This window comes from Hermetia illucens, chromosome 2 (assembly GCF_905115235.1).
Source record: "Hermetia illucens chromosome 2, iHerIll2.2.curated.20191125, whole genome shotgun sequence".
Classification (NCBI taxonomy): domain Eukaryota; kingdom Metazoa; phylum Arthropoda; class Insecta; order Diptera; family Stratiomyidae; genus Hermetia; species Hermetia illucens.
In genome coordinates, this window is record NC_051850.1 from 147,545,140 (window position 1) to 147,559,729 (window position 14,590).

General features: G+C 41.1%; 1 protein-coding gene across 1 annotated transcript; it reads right to left on the bottom strand.

The window, feature by feature from the left end:
* Positions 1–4,552: 4,552 nt before the first annotated feature.
* Positions 4,553–7,431, bottom strand: LOC119649811 (pseudouridylate synthase 7 homolog). Its single transcript, XM_038052142.1, has 10 exons — positions 7,219–7,431; positions 6,979–7,163; positions 6,654–6,920; positions 6,485–6,596; positions 6,237–6,425; positions 6,002–6,176; positions 5,703–5,894; positions 5,479–5,647; positions 5,336–5,415; positions 4,553–5,278 (listed from the first exon to the last, which is right to left on the bottom strand). The coding sequence occupies exons 1-10, from the start codon at positions 7,347–7,349 to the stop codon at positions 4,577–4,579; spliced, it is 2,202 nt and encodes a 733-aa protein (XP_037908070.1). The 5' UTR covers positions 7,350–7,431; the 3' UTR covers positions 4,553–4,576.
* Positions 7,432–14,590: the final 7,159 nt, after the last annotated feature.

The following is a 14,590-nucleotide window of genomic DNA, read 5'->3' on the forward strand; positions in this document are numbered from 1 at the left end:
AACGTCAAATGAGCATTGTAAATCAAAAATTGGACGATGTATGGTTGAATTCCCTACCAGGCGAGAGGCATTGCCAGATGACGAACATGATTATGAGAATTTCTGCGACCGTTAGTTTCCGTTGAGACGTTTTAAAAATTATTAATTTTCGTATTTCTAAAGCGAAGAATTTTAGAAAAGTGTACAAGGATTCGCAGATGATAACGAGTTTCTATTTGTTTTTCCACACCTATACTGGAAATTCAGTTTTTTTAAAGAAAAATCCTATAATTCTTCTGCTCAACACAAAAGATATGTTTTTCTTTTATTTCCGCTTCTAATTTCTATGGTTCACCTTCAAGTGATAGTGCAGGGAGCGCTCAGTGGAGAAGGCGTAAAAGTAGTGATTTGGGCCTCCAAACAACGAACAATGAATTAAGACTAGCTACATGAAGAGGTTTTTCCTTTTTAGAAAGCCAACAAGATGAACGAATCGCAATACGTAGAAAATTGTAATAACGGCCATCATACAAGAAATGGGATAAACAGGATCAAGGATCAGATATGTAGATGAAAGAAAAATGTATCAACTATAGCAGTCGCGGGAAACATTGCATCCTCGGGATGGGGTTCAGTCAAGAAAACTATATAAGAGAGTTTCAACTCCCAGCGCATTCTTATAAATTTTATAAGCAGAAAATAATTGCGTATCTTCGACCGCGAGAGTAATTGCGCGAACAACATTCGGCGCATAAGTTCTGGTGTTAGTGCATGGGTGTATGGGTCAAAGATACACAATGAGATTCCGTGCCCTTTCCCGCTGAATTGCTCCTCCTGTATACAATCTTCTTGGTTTCATTGTTTAAAACTCAGAGAAAAGAACTTAGTAACAGGCTTTAAACTAATAAACGAAGAATAACAACGCGTTAGCTGCCATCTTTCCTATGTTTTCTAAATGCATAGTGATATTTTAATTGGGTAGACAAGGGAACTCAAGAATTCGGAGGTTAGGTAAAGGGCATCTTTATCCTACTATGTTGGCTAACTGCCAGGTTAAAAGGGAAGTATTAAAATAATCAACTTGAAAAAGAGTTTTGAAACATCTTCTAACAACGAAGATAAGGTAATTTTTAACGACTTTAATAAGAAAGGTTACAAATAAAAAAAGTTGCAGAAAATATGCATTATATCATTTTCTCCATCTGGAAAGCAGCGAAAAGAAGTCCAACCTAATAAATTTTCGCAGTGTACATTTTAAGCATATTTAAGCGAATATTATTAAAGATTCCAAACCCAAGAAAATATTCCCGGACTGAAGGAATCCACATTTCTTCTTTACCATTTTCGGCGGCATTATTTATAAATTCACAGCAAGAAGTGCATACCATTTACACTGACGTTGCTAAAGCCTTCGAGACTGTAAAGCACAAAATACTTCTATCCAAACACTCTAAGTGTTCCTATACCACTTGTTAAATGCCGCGTCTGTTTTGACGACTGCATATCCCACTCCATCTCCCCCTCCTCTGACGCCCCGCAGGGATCTATTCTGGGTCCTTTATTATTTTCATTTTTTATCAACGACTTTCCCCTTCCTTACTTGTCCCTGTTTGCTCTATGCCGACGTCCTTAAGCTGTTTTCCGCTATATCGTCGCTAATGGACGGTGTTTCTCTTAAATCTAACCTAGACACTCTGGTTCGTTGGTACCCTGCTAATAGTTTGGCGCTAAACATCAAAGCTTAAATCATCAGCAACTTCCTTTTCCTACTCTCTTAACGGACACTCTTTACCATACTTAAATTCCACTCAAGACTTAGCAGTCACTTTCAACAATAAGCTCCGTTTCGATACCCATTGCCTGGAAGTCATCAATCAAGTAGCAAAACTGTCCGGTTTTATACTTCGCTCCTCTGATTTTGACTTCATCCAACCCTCCTTAGCTCTCTCCAATTCCCTCGTGGGGAATACCCTCGAGTACTACTGCGTTATTTGGTCACCTTCCCGTAACTGCGATTGTCTTGCCCTTAAAAATGTGCAACGTAAATTCACTCGTTCCCTCTTCTTTAAGAAAAACTTCCCTCGCGGACCAACAGGAAACAGTTGCATCCGAAAGATTGATCTCGAATGCTTGTACTTATTTCCTCCTCACTTCCTAGTAGAGCCGACATGGATCTATTGCCGAGAATGTTGGACGTGTTTGCTTCCATCAGCTCACCAGCATTATTTGCTCAGTAATTTCATTAAGATACATTACCAATAATCCATTGGTAGCATTGCCTTTCGTTTCCGCTGGAATATGCGGAGCCATAAACAGCTGTGCAATGTCTGTTTTTATGACAAATGCTGCCACTCACTCGCAGCGTTGTGCTCGTAATCATGTGAGCGCACATCAATGTACTGCATCACATATGCGGCACTAAACTAGCCCTCATGCGCGGAAGTTAGGTGACGCAAGTCCAGCCGCTGTCGAATGTGTGCAAGTTTTCCCCGTCTCCATAAAATTTCTAAGAATCTGCTGGAAGTTGAGTCTCCTCTGCATAGTCTTCTCGGCTAAAAACAACTACTACAAAAAATCGTTTCAAACTCAATTCGTTAATGCTATTATCACTGAAAGCGTACTAAACACTATTAATTAAACTTTAGCAATACGTAGTTTCACCACCAGAATTGAAACAAACCCTACGCGTAACACGGGGTCATTCCAGCTACGTGCATAGTCTAAGAGGAAATTCAAAATTCCAACAATTGCCTTCCTTTGAATTGGTCCAAAGGTAGAATAAGCTAAAGGCAAAATAAATGAATTGCCATAGCTATGCATGGAATCGATTCCATATCGTTCGGCGAGTCGATAATCAAGTCAAAATCAGTGGTAAAGTACCTCGGGTTGACTCTTGACTCAAAGATGAGCTTTTCTGAGCAAATCCAAGCAGCAGCGAACAAGGCTGCGGCTGGAGTTTCGGCGTTAAGTAGGCTAATGGCAAACATTGGGGTCCTATGTCTAGTAGGCGACGTCTCCTGATGAGCTCAACGCAGTCTGTCCTACTCTATGGCGCAGAGGTATGGGCTGGCGCTCTTAACAAGGAGGTATATCGTAGGCGCCTCGCGCAAGTACAGAGACGGGGAGCTTTACGGGTGGCGTCTGCGTACCGCACAGTCTCTGAACCGGCCGTGATGGTGATCGCGGGAGTTATCCCCGTTGCCCTTCTTGCTAGGGAGCGTCAGGCCATATACAAGCGCAAGGGAGATGAGCCAAGGGAGGTGGTTGCTCGCGAAGAACGGCAACACACTCTAGACGAGTGGCAGCTCTCTTGGCAAAATGAAACTAGCGGCAGATGGACTGCGCGGCTCATCGGCAACTTAGGTGCGTGGCTGAATCGGAGGCATGGTGAGACTGACTATTTCCTTACCTAATTTTTAAGTGGGCATGGAAGTTTTCAGTCTTACCTGCACAAGATTGGAAAGGCGCGTTCTCCGGAATGTGTGTTTTGCAATGGAGTTGTGGACGATGCCCACCACACTTTTTTTTCTTGTGGAAGGTGGGATGGGGTTCGTCAGCAGCTCTATTTAAACACAGGGGATCTCTCTCCAGCAACATTGTGGAAGAGATGCTGAGGACTGCTGACAGGTGGAACCGTGTTGCCCATTACGTTCGGGCCCTTCTCGTTGCTAAGAAGATAGAACTCGACCGGTGGAGGAGCCGGATGGCAGGGGGCTCCTTGAAGTGACAGTTCCCTTCCTCCTCTCCCCTCCCGTCGGTGAAAGGAATTCCCTGATTTGAAGGCTCCGCAAGGCGGGAGAGTTCGGGGGCTGGCCCGAAGTAATGTGACAAACGGTTCCAGGCTAGCTCTCTGACGATGGGGAGGTGTTTAGTTGGTAGTCCGACGACGTACCGAATCGGGAGTCCAACACTGTGTGCGTAAATGCATTCACCTACCCTACCACAAAAAAAAAAGAAAAATAAGTCGTTATATCCGATTTTTTTATGAAATTCATTCAAAAAGTGCGTCGTTAAAGCCTATATGTCGTAATAGGCGATGTTGTTATATCCGATATGTGTCACGAAGAAATTATATGGCTCTTGATTGAGATTGAAAGATTGGTCGTGATAAATGACGAGGTATAGTGCGAAAAATGACAGAAAATCCCAGTTCCCTTTCATTCTTTAGGCCCTAGTTATGCCCTCGTCAAAAAATTTTCGGATAACCGGAATATAGCTTAATAATAATAATCGTTAGCGCAACAATCCATATTGGATCAGGGGGTTGAAGTGTGTTAAAGCACTTCATTTAAAACCGTAACGATACACTGCAGGATTGCAGAACCCTGTAGGAGGCAATGTGGTCAGCATTGCGCTCGACCGAGATTATTACCCTGATTTGACCCAGGCACCCACCTCATTCGACTACTTCCGACATTTTTGCAGATTTTTGGTCGAAATCGTTTGATCCCATTTCATATAACTTGGTTAGATTTATCTTTTATAGCGTGTCGAAAAATTTAATGATCATTTTTTGAGGCTATAACCAGTGCCTTACTAAACCTTGGCAGACTCGAAAAGTAGGTGAATATTACACAATATTTCCAATTTAAAATATTTATTCAACTTTTGCTTTCTTACAGTCAATAGCATCATCATCAGCCTTACGTTTACCAGAAGCACAATTTTCCGGTTCGGCTTCTACAACCGCATCCTCTTCTGCTTCAACATTTCCATCCTCCTCAGCTTCTGGTTCAACATTTTCATCCCCTCCGTCCACTTCCTGACTTCCATCACATCCTACTTCCAACTGAACTTCATTTCCGTCTCCTCCATTATCTTTAGCAGCGTTCTTTGCATTCAATTCCTGCGTCATCTTTTGTTGATTTGCAACCGAAGTATCCGTTTTCAGAACTTCCCTCAGAGCCATCGTGGCGTAGGCTGATGATGGTAAACTGAAGTCCAGAATCAAAGCCTTTTGGCCACCGTCCGATTCCTCGGGGTCAGGTTTAACTCCTTTTAATTCTTCAATGTCTGATGCGATCAGTGTGCATGTCGGTGAATTGTAGCGTTTAAATTCCCAGGACATGTTTTCTGGTTTTGCAAGTAATTTACGATAAGCTCCGGCTAGTGAGTAGGTTTTCACATTGTGTTTGAGTTTTGGGGAGGTGAGTTCCTTTTCAGCGAGGATATCCTCGTACCACTGAGCAATATCGTTTGAAGGATAAGTTATATCGTGCCCAGGGAGTGGTAAGACCACATCGAAAATGGAGTACTTGTTGCTCGATATGTCTTCCTCTGTGAGAGGCTTCACCATAGCCTGAATAAAAATAGTTTCGCTCGATTATTATTAGACAAAGAAAAGAAGCTTATTTACCTTATACTGTGATTCGTCATTATTCTCAGTCTCTTCTTCCGGGTCTTGAGGTGTGTCCTCTATACATTCTGCATCGACCACTACCAAAGTCAATACAGATTAATGTTTGTTTCTGAAAGTATCATAAGCGACCTTAATCTTACCATCAAGAACGTCAACAAAATCTGCCGCTTCCCCATTAGCACCTTCTTTGTACACCAAATCACCGGGGATCAGTTTCAGTCCGAACTCCTTCACTCGGCGAGATGCTATTCGATTCCATACCAGACTTTGATAGGCATGCGTGTACAGCAACAGCATATTTCGTGGTATCTGTTGTAAATCTCATTGTAAAAAGGAACAAATTGTTTTTGAGGCTAATTCTTACTCTGCGTAAAGCGTTGGCGTAATCGTTTTCACCAAACTGAGCGAGCCCGTCCAACAGTTTCTTCTCAATGAACTTATCGTCGTAAAACTTAGATGCAGCCTCAGCGGAGTTGCGATTCTTCCACCATAACTCACGGATTTCCTTCATGAAATGGGGCTCGCCGTCGCGCGGCTTAAGAATTAGTTCACACGCCTGAACAAATGGATAATAACTTTAACTCCAACAAACCCTGCATAACTCATAGCCCAAGTTAAGAAATGATTTAAAGTTGCGTAACATCCACAGTTACAGCAAATTACCTCTTTGTAATCACTTTTCAGTAAAGCGATCCCAACATCAAAGGTCGGAACCCCAGCACAGTTCCCGAACCGTTGGAGTCCATAATAGTTTATGAAGCCATTTTCCTTGATGCTTTTCAGGGATTCGGACATTTCATTTTCGTCGCCGTCTACTTGCCGGATCGCGATGCGGAACCTTCTCATCCAATTAAATTATTAAGAATGTGCAAGATTTCAATCGATAATGCATCAATACCTGTTGCCTTTCAGATCTCCTAGTTTCAATACGTTTTCCTTGAACGTGAAGTTCCCGATCTTCATATACCGCAAATCACGCGCCGCTCGAGCTATACACTGGGGATCGCGCTTTTTAACGCAAAATAATTGAGAAGTTTTAGCCCGTTTGTCCTTCGTGCCAGCGTAATTCACTCCTGATGGGCGTAACCTGCGAACAGTACACAAAATCAGTATTGTGCCGCTAACCTCGAGAGAGAGGTTTTATACCTCAAATTTCTGGCCAAGTCGGAAGCTGCTCGAACAGTGTCGATGTTCTCCTTGTGCACAACAAAGTACACATATTCCCCGGGCCATGACCATCGTGTTCGTCTTACTTCATCTATAAAGATGCCATTTTTGGTTTACAAACGCATCAGACAAATCTAAGTGTTCCTACCATGTCCCTTCGCTTTGAAACATTGGATAAACTTCTTCTCGCCAACAGTTGCAGTTGTGCTGATCACAGCCGAGCCAAACTCCTCCTTAATAGTTTTATGGATAGAAGTTCTCTTTTCCTTGTCCACATCTGTTACATCGATGTCCACAGATACCTTTTTGTCTGTTTTTTCACTTTGTAGGAGTTCTTGAATCTTCTGCCATATTTCGTCCGTGACGATCGACTCGAGTTCTTTCTTGCTTTTATCTAGGAGTTCTTTCCCTAAGGCTGAATAATTACATTCAATATTGTGCGTTTCTTGACCATAAGAGAGAAAATTTATTACCATCTTCCTCGGGCACTGGAACTGTCTGATCGGTGAGTTTGACTTCGTTCCCTTGGGCATCAATTTCATTAACATGAAAATCTGAAAATCGGGCTTTTATGATACCAGTGAATCCTGCACTCTCTCTGACGTACTCTGTAATCCCAACTTGATCCTCCTTCAGACTACTGAAAGGCGTAATTACCCTGCGAATGGAAGGAACATCATTGACGGCCTTTAACGCCCTAGAATATTACTCACCTTTTTTCGCGCGGGACTCTCGGAGGCCGATTAAAATTTCCCTTTCTATCAAAGTGCTGACCCGGTTTCTTGTTATTTCTATTAGCACCATGGCAAGGATACTTTTTCTTGAAATTCTGTCTTTTACCCATGTCCCAGCGAGATAATCAACAAACCACCCCAAAATGACAATTGAATGGTTTCGACGTTTCTTGCCGGCAAAACATGTGCTACTGAGAGCATTGCCAGCGTGGATATTTATTATTGTCAATTATTCAAATCAGATTTCGACTTGAATTGGAATGATACAAATTTACGCATGTAATAACAATTCATCGTTATTTATTTGTTGTTAATTTTGATCAAATCTTTTACCAAACTGAAGGAGCGTAAGTGTTCTTTTTCTTTTATAAAGACCAGGTTGCCTTGGTTTTCTTATAGAAATTTTCATCAATTCTTGAAAAATTCTCCTTTATTACCTTCGTTATAATCCAGTCACAAGAGACTATTGCGCTAAAAGTTTTATAGTTGGATTCAGTATTCATTTCTATAACCAATTTCTTGAAAAAAGTAAAGATTTGTACGTTTCTGCGTTTTTCAATTCAACGAAAGCGTCGAACTCAAGTAGAAAAGGAATATTTGTCTAATCTTATCGGCAGAGACCAGGGAAAGCGATAAACTTGGTTTTCTTCACTGTACTGAGTTATATGTTATTTATATAGTAGAATCGCAATAATTCGTATGATTAAGGGGCTGACGATTTGGTACGATATATCGGGAGTATACTGGTCCTAAGTGTAGATAAAGGAGAAGGGTCTAGATAAAGGGGAAGAGGCAACTATCAAAAGCTCTTCGAAAAGGTTCTTTATGCATGAACCGTCAGGAAGTAAGAAAATTAGTCCGAGCAAAACATATACGTGTCTGCACACTAAATATTGGTACTCTCACTGGAAAGGCGGTGGAACTCGCAAGAGCCCTTCGAAAAAGGTGTATTAATATTTGCCTTCTACAGGAAACTTGATGGTGTGGCGGCAAAAGCTGCTACTTAGAACGCGAACGCGGTATAAATGGCTATAAACTTCTCTATTGTGGATAAGTTTTTTAAGGATTGCGAGGTTCTAAGTCTATATCCACTTGATGTCGGACCGAACCAAATGGGGAGCAAATTACTCCCTCTTTTTTTGGTGCACGGATCCCTCGTTTAGGGCTTAACACTCAAACTTTATATATGGGCGGATTTACGCTCAATTTGATTCGTAGTCAGGTTGTGTTCTGCAAATTATAAAAAGAGCACTTAACATCTGCGAGCCGCTTTGGTCATATTGCTCTCAGGGCAGAGGTGAGGCAGCGTAACCGTAAAGCCATCTTCGCCTAATATTCTCTACTGTGGTAGTCCACACACTCAATATGTTGTTGGCGTTGTGATTATGTTGCCATTAAAGAAGGCGAACGATTAGATGATAGTGTCAACATAATACCAGCTGATCGTGTGATTCACTTCTTCTCATTACAAAGACCTTTACGATAAACTGGGCACCCGGGACGGCGACGGAGATATGTGTCGATTTAACAAACGCCGACATCAACGCACACAGGATATGCAATGTTAATATGTTAATGGCAAGGACGATACTGTGTTTACCGATCGACGAGCCGCGACGGATAGATGGCAAGAATAATTCGAGCAGATTTCAATTGAACAATTTGTTCTTCCTCCAATTCGTGAAGCACTACCGACATTTCGAGCAATTCCACCTGTCAATGAGACTGAAGTCGAAGAAGTAATAAAAGGAATGAAATCGGACCTGATGACATCACATCTGAGGACTGGAAAGCGAAGAGCTGGGACTCAATACTATGGCTCAACGGGTTCTTCTTTGAAGCATTATTGACAACAGTATTCGTGACATCCTTCAAATAACCATGAATCAAGCAATACACGTTGCGAGATTACCCATGGAGAAATGCCGTGAGAAGTATCATTCTCCTTACATTGCATTTCCGAATCTAGAAAAGGCGTTTGACCGTTTGAGTATTGGCCGACTATGAAAGAGTATTGAGTATTGAGTATTGGCTGACTATGAAAGAGCATGAAAGGCGTCTTGCGGTAACGGATACGAAGATGTCACGTGATACTAGTGGCGTAACACCCCATGGTCACATCCGAAATTAATATACCCATCGCCGAAAAATTACGAGAGAGTCGTCTTTAATGTTATGGTCACGCAAATCGCGTTAACGAGAATTCACTTGCCAAGATTGGTCTGAAAATCGAGGTCGATGGAAAACGGCCAAAAGGCCGGCCAAAATAACGTTGGTTTGATACGCTCGATGGCAATTGGAAAGCCACGCGATTGCATCCAGATCAGGCCATTGACAGAGCAAAATGGTGCTGCAGAGCAAGGCGAGCGAATGGGACAAAGGCTGAAAAAGAAAAAAAATGGACCTACATTTCATTAACTTAAAAAGCTTTTTATTCGATCGACCCAAGAGATTACTCTATTGTTACCTGGAATGTGCAGCAGACCAACGATAAGGGATGGCATAGCACTACTATCAGGTCTGTGCGCCATCGCTGCTGGTTCGTTGAATCGTTGTAGTGAAATATGCATATTATGAACATACATAACATATCTATTTACTTAACCAAACCACTGGAAGACATTGATTGTAAACAAATAGGAACACATTTCACGCGCTTTTACAAACATACTTTGCTAGTTTCCTTATGACATATGATGATCCTCCCACTATAACGCGCTTCAGCTCTACTCTTCTCGAGAACCTTTAGCTCTTCTTTTATTGTTCTACGTCACGTATTCTAGAGCAAACTACATGTCGATCATCTTGGTTGGCCCTTCTTAATGTGTGACCTAACCACAACCACTTCCGAATTCTGATCACAGTGCGTACGAATGCCGAGTGAGTTCTTCGTTTTTGATAGTATCAGGCAAGTGTACTTCGGTGATACGATGATATTGACGAAGGCTTGGAGAATTCGAGTGACCATGGGGGTAATTTTCCATGTGCTACTCCCATATAATAACATAGAAAGAACACTAGCAAAGAACACTCTCAATTTGATCTTGGTGTTGAGATAATTACATTTCCAGATGTTAGGCAACGCAACTTAAGTCGATGCCGATGCGTCAGGTAATATGCAATTCGATGCCACCGCTTCAATGATATGCAAATTAATCGACGCTTTTGATGCTCTGCTCATGCATAATGCCGATAGGGAGAGTGTGATGACTCTTGAGACTGAGAACCTTTTAGTTGTTGGTGTTTATCTTCAGTCCAACTCTAATTGGCTCTTTTTCCAAATTCAAAGCCAATCGACCAAGGTCCATGACCCAGTGAGAGAGGAAAGAGATGTCATCAGCGTAGTCAAAGTTTTGAGGAAAGATGTCATAGCTCATTGAAATCATCCACTTCCTCCTGACAAGGTAGCATGAAGAATATCATTGACAACAAGAAGAAATAATATCGATGGCAAGATGCTTTAGGCCTCAAAATAGTCTGAGATTTTACCTTGGTGCAGCACGTGACATTATTTGAGCTACTACGCAGATACCCATCCAAGTATCACACTTGAAAGGGGTATCCTTCTTTGAAATCTTAACGATCACCTCCTTCTTCCACTCTCTGGGAAAGGTCTCGAATTCTCAAGATTTCCGTATCTCAGGGAAGTGATATAGTTAAAAATCATGGTGAAGTATTCTTCTGTTTGCATTGACGAAATCATTGATGCAAAAACGTAATACTTCCACAAAGTTCTACTGGAATGTGCAGAACGCGTACACACGCAATGATTTCCTTCCACCATAGAAATTCAAGCCGAGAGGCGAGTCTTCTTGACTTTCACCTTTGCTGTGTCTGATACACCCCGTGCTAAACAGGCTAGGCTTGCTGCTGGTTAGTATGAGTACTCGCATAGTGAATCTATGGAAGCACAGTTTTGTGTCTGATATGCTAGACTTTGTAGCGTATATGCTCCCAAATATGAATACTTTCGTCTGTGCTGGACACACTTCCTGCTGCTAAGAATGAATAGAGCTTAAAAGTCAACAATAGCCTACGCTTGTTGAACCGCTTTTAAGTTTCGACAGCCCGCTCTTATGGCGCACCTTCGGAACGTGGACCACGGACACGATTACTAAAAAAATGCTAGTCCAATCTATGCTTTTTCACCAAGTATTTATTACGATAATAATCGCTGTACGAAGGATTCATTCATATAATTTTTTTTTTGTGTAAAAAAATCGGAATCCAAAATTTCCTTTGTTCAACTGGCTGGCTGGATAATATGATATACTTACGATGGATCAATTCTGATTTTGGATATCCATCGCAAACCATTCCCAAACAAGTCGGAATACTGGAAGCGTCTCCAAATTCCAACTCCGGGGTTCATATGAGTCACTTTATTCGATGATGACGTCATACTCATCTTAGAGTGCGATAAATTCACGTGAAATGCACTATTTTGACCTTCTATAACTTTGTTAATAATAGTTTTTTTCAAACTTTCCAAAATTGTGCATTATATTATTGCCTATAACGGTACCAAATTTTTAACTTCTAGGATGAACTCAAGAGATGGTAAATTTCTAAAATATAGCAACATGCTATTATTAACTTTTTTTGAGTAGATATAGGACCGACATGTATTTTGGAGCCCAGATTTCGTATGGATGCACCATTATGGTTTTTTTCACATTTTTCCGTTGAGTAAGTTCTGAGAACGAGACCTGTTACACTTTTTAGAGCACATATTTTGAGGTCCCACTTCCCTATGTTTCACTCAGTATCAAAAATATTATCTGTTTTGAAAATTGCTCAACAAATTTTTGAAAAAAAAAGTAATATACCATTATTTTATGGATTTTTTCAGTTAATTTGAAAAGCTAAGCTAGTTCTGAAAAATACTTATCGAGCCCTTTCATTTGATATCTTACTCGACTATATTCTGTGAAAAAAAATGTACCTTCCCTTTTACATATATGGAGCCCCCCTCAAACTCAACATAAAATGGCGCCACTTGCTATATATAAAGGGATTTACAGATTACATCTTCTCACCAAATTTCGTGAGGATTGGTTTAGCCGTTTCGAATAAATCTGGTATGATAGCCAGAGAGACACCGACTCGATAATAAAGTTTTATTCCACAGAAAACCTTAAACAGCACTTTTCAAAAACAGTTGTAGTCGGGACATTTTCAATTTTCTTTCTTTACAAAAAAAAAATTGTATTAATAAGTATTTATTAAGCTGGCGAAAAAAATCGAGAAAATGCCGTCATCTCACCCACTGCAACTGTATATAACCCTTTAACCCTCACCTAATTTAATGCAATATGCTATTGTTAACTTTGTTAAACAGGTCTCGGTATGGAGAGTATTTTGAGGCCTAGATATCATGTGCGTGAATCACTATAGTTGTTTTCAGATATTTGGGTTGCATAGTTTCTGAGAACGGATCCTTGAAGTAACTAACCCTTTTCGGACCCCCGCACTACTCCCCTTTGTAATCAATGTCAAAACTACTATCACCAATCAAGACCTTTAATTTGATATCCCACACGACTATACTCGGTGAAAAAAAGTTTACACTCCTCATTGCATATATGGGCGGACCTCCCTTTCAATTCAACTTGGATGTTATTCATTGCATGCAATGGGATTCACAGGCTCTACCTTTTTACCAAATTCCGTATTAATAGGAGTAACCATTTCTGAGATATAAGGTGTTGCAGACGGCGGACAAACAGACAGTCAGACAGTAAACCGATTTTAATTGGGGTTTTGTTTCACACAAACCAAAGGGATCTTCTTTTTACTTTAGCCTTGTCCCGTTCACAAGCAGGGTCGACTGTCCTACCAAAGGTCTAATCTGGATGCAGTCGCGAGGCTTTCAAATCTGCATCAAGCGTATCAAGCCACCGTCGTTTTGGCCGGCCTTTTGGTTGTTTACCATTGACTTCGTTTTTCAAGCAATCTTGGCAAGTGAATTCTCATTAGCGTGAATTACGTGCTCATACCACCCCATGTCAATCGTAGATATCCTCATTTCGTACTTGATCAAGGCGTGATACGACGCTCACAAAGAACATTAGTTTTGGAATGTCATTTCATCCAGGTTGCGCTAATGCGTGAAGCAATTTTATAATTTAATTTTCCATTGCCTAATAGCATTGATATTTAACTCGCTATGTTCTTGGTAAGTAACAGTGATTGTTTCATGGAGATCGGTTGCCAAAAATTAGGGTTAACTCAGATTCGATCTGAGACCGTATTGCATGAGGCGATCATTCCATTTTTGGATAAGTTGTCAATTTTGCTATGAGATGCATGGAAAACATCAACTGCATAAAGCCGTGTATAGAGCGCTGGACTTTGGATGTCCGGTGTGACAGTGTCCATAATCACAACAAAAAGGAGTGGTGCGAGGGCACTTTTTTTATGAACATCGACAGAGCCGTGAAGCGGTTTTGCTACATCCGCCACACTTCGAACTGTTCTACCTTCCTCAATAACCTTATTGAGGAATTCACTGAGCCACAGCGTTGGGTTTCAGTTCGTCACTTTCCGGAGCTCAGATGGGATGTGCTTGGTCTTGTTGCTTTCCCTGATTTTATCCATTTTATTGCTTCCTCGACTTCAGCGGTGCTGACAGGTGGAATTGCTACAAATGTTGATAATGCTTGTGAAAATGGAGGATAAGCGAATTCTTGCATTGAAATCTGCTCGAAATATTCCCACCACCTATCTTTCGCGGCTTATCGGTCGTTAAGAAAAGCAAACTACTTATTAATGCAACAGGACATTACAGCTGGGCTTTGGAAATCAAAAAGCTGGGAACCAACATTGTGACTCAGTGAGGTCTTCAACCGGGTTAGTGGGGAGGGTGGAACACCATACAGAAAAATAAAGGCAAAATATTCAAATTACCGTGCAATTTGGTTTTGTGCCATACCATGAAGATTTCTGAACGGATTCTTGGCAATCGTATTCGCGGCTTCGTTCAAATAACTGTTAATCCTAGGGCTTATCAAGAACTGCAGAATTATTGACGCATACACGCTGCATGGGTACTCAGGGAGAAACACCGTGAGAAGCACAGCATTGCATTTCTAGACCTAGAGAAGGCGTTTAACTATGTGCCTCACAAACTCATCTGTTATCCATTACAACACCTAGTGATAGAGCAACTTGTCCAAAAGTGGAATGATCGCCTCATGGAAAACTGTCCCAGATTGAATCTAATAGAACAGAATTTTTAATGACAGACACTATTTCTGTCAGTGCAGCGGCTTTCCCAGTATTCACAAATTTAAATATTTCAGATCAATGCTATTAGCCAATGATGAACTAGGTTATGGAATTGTTGGCG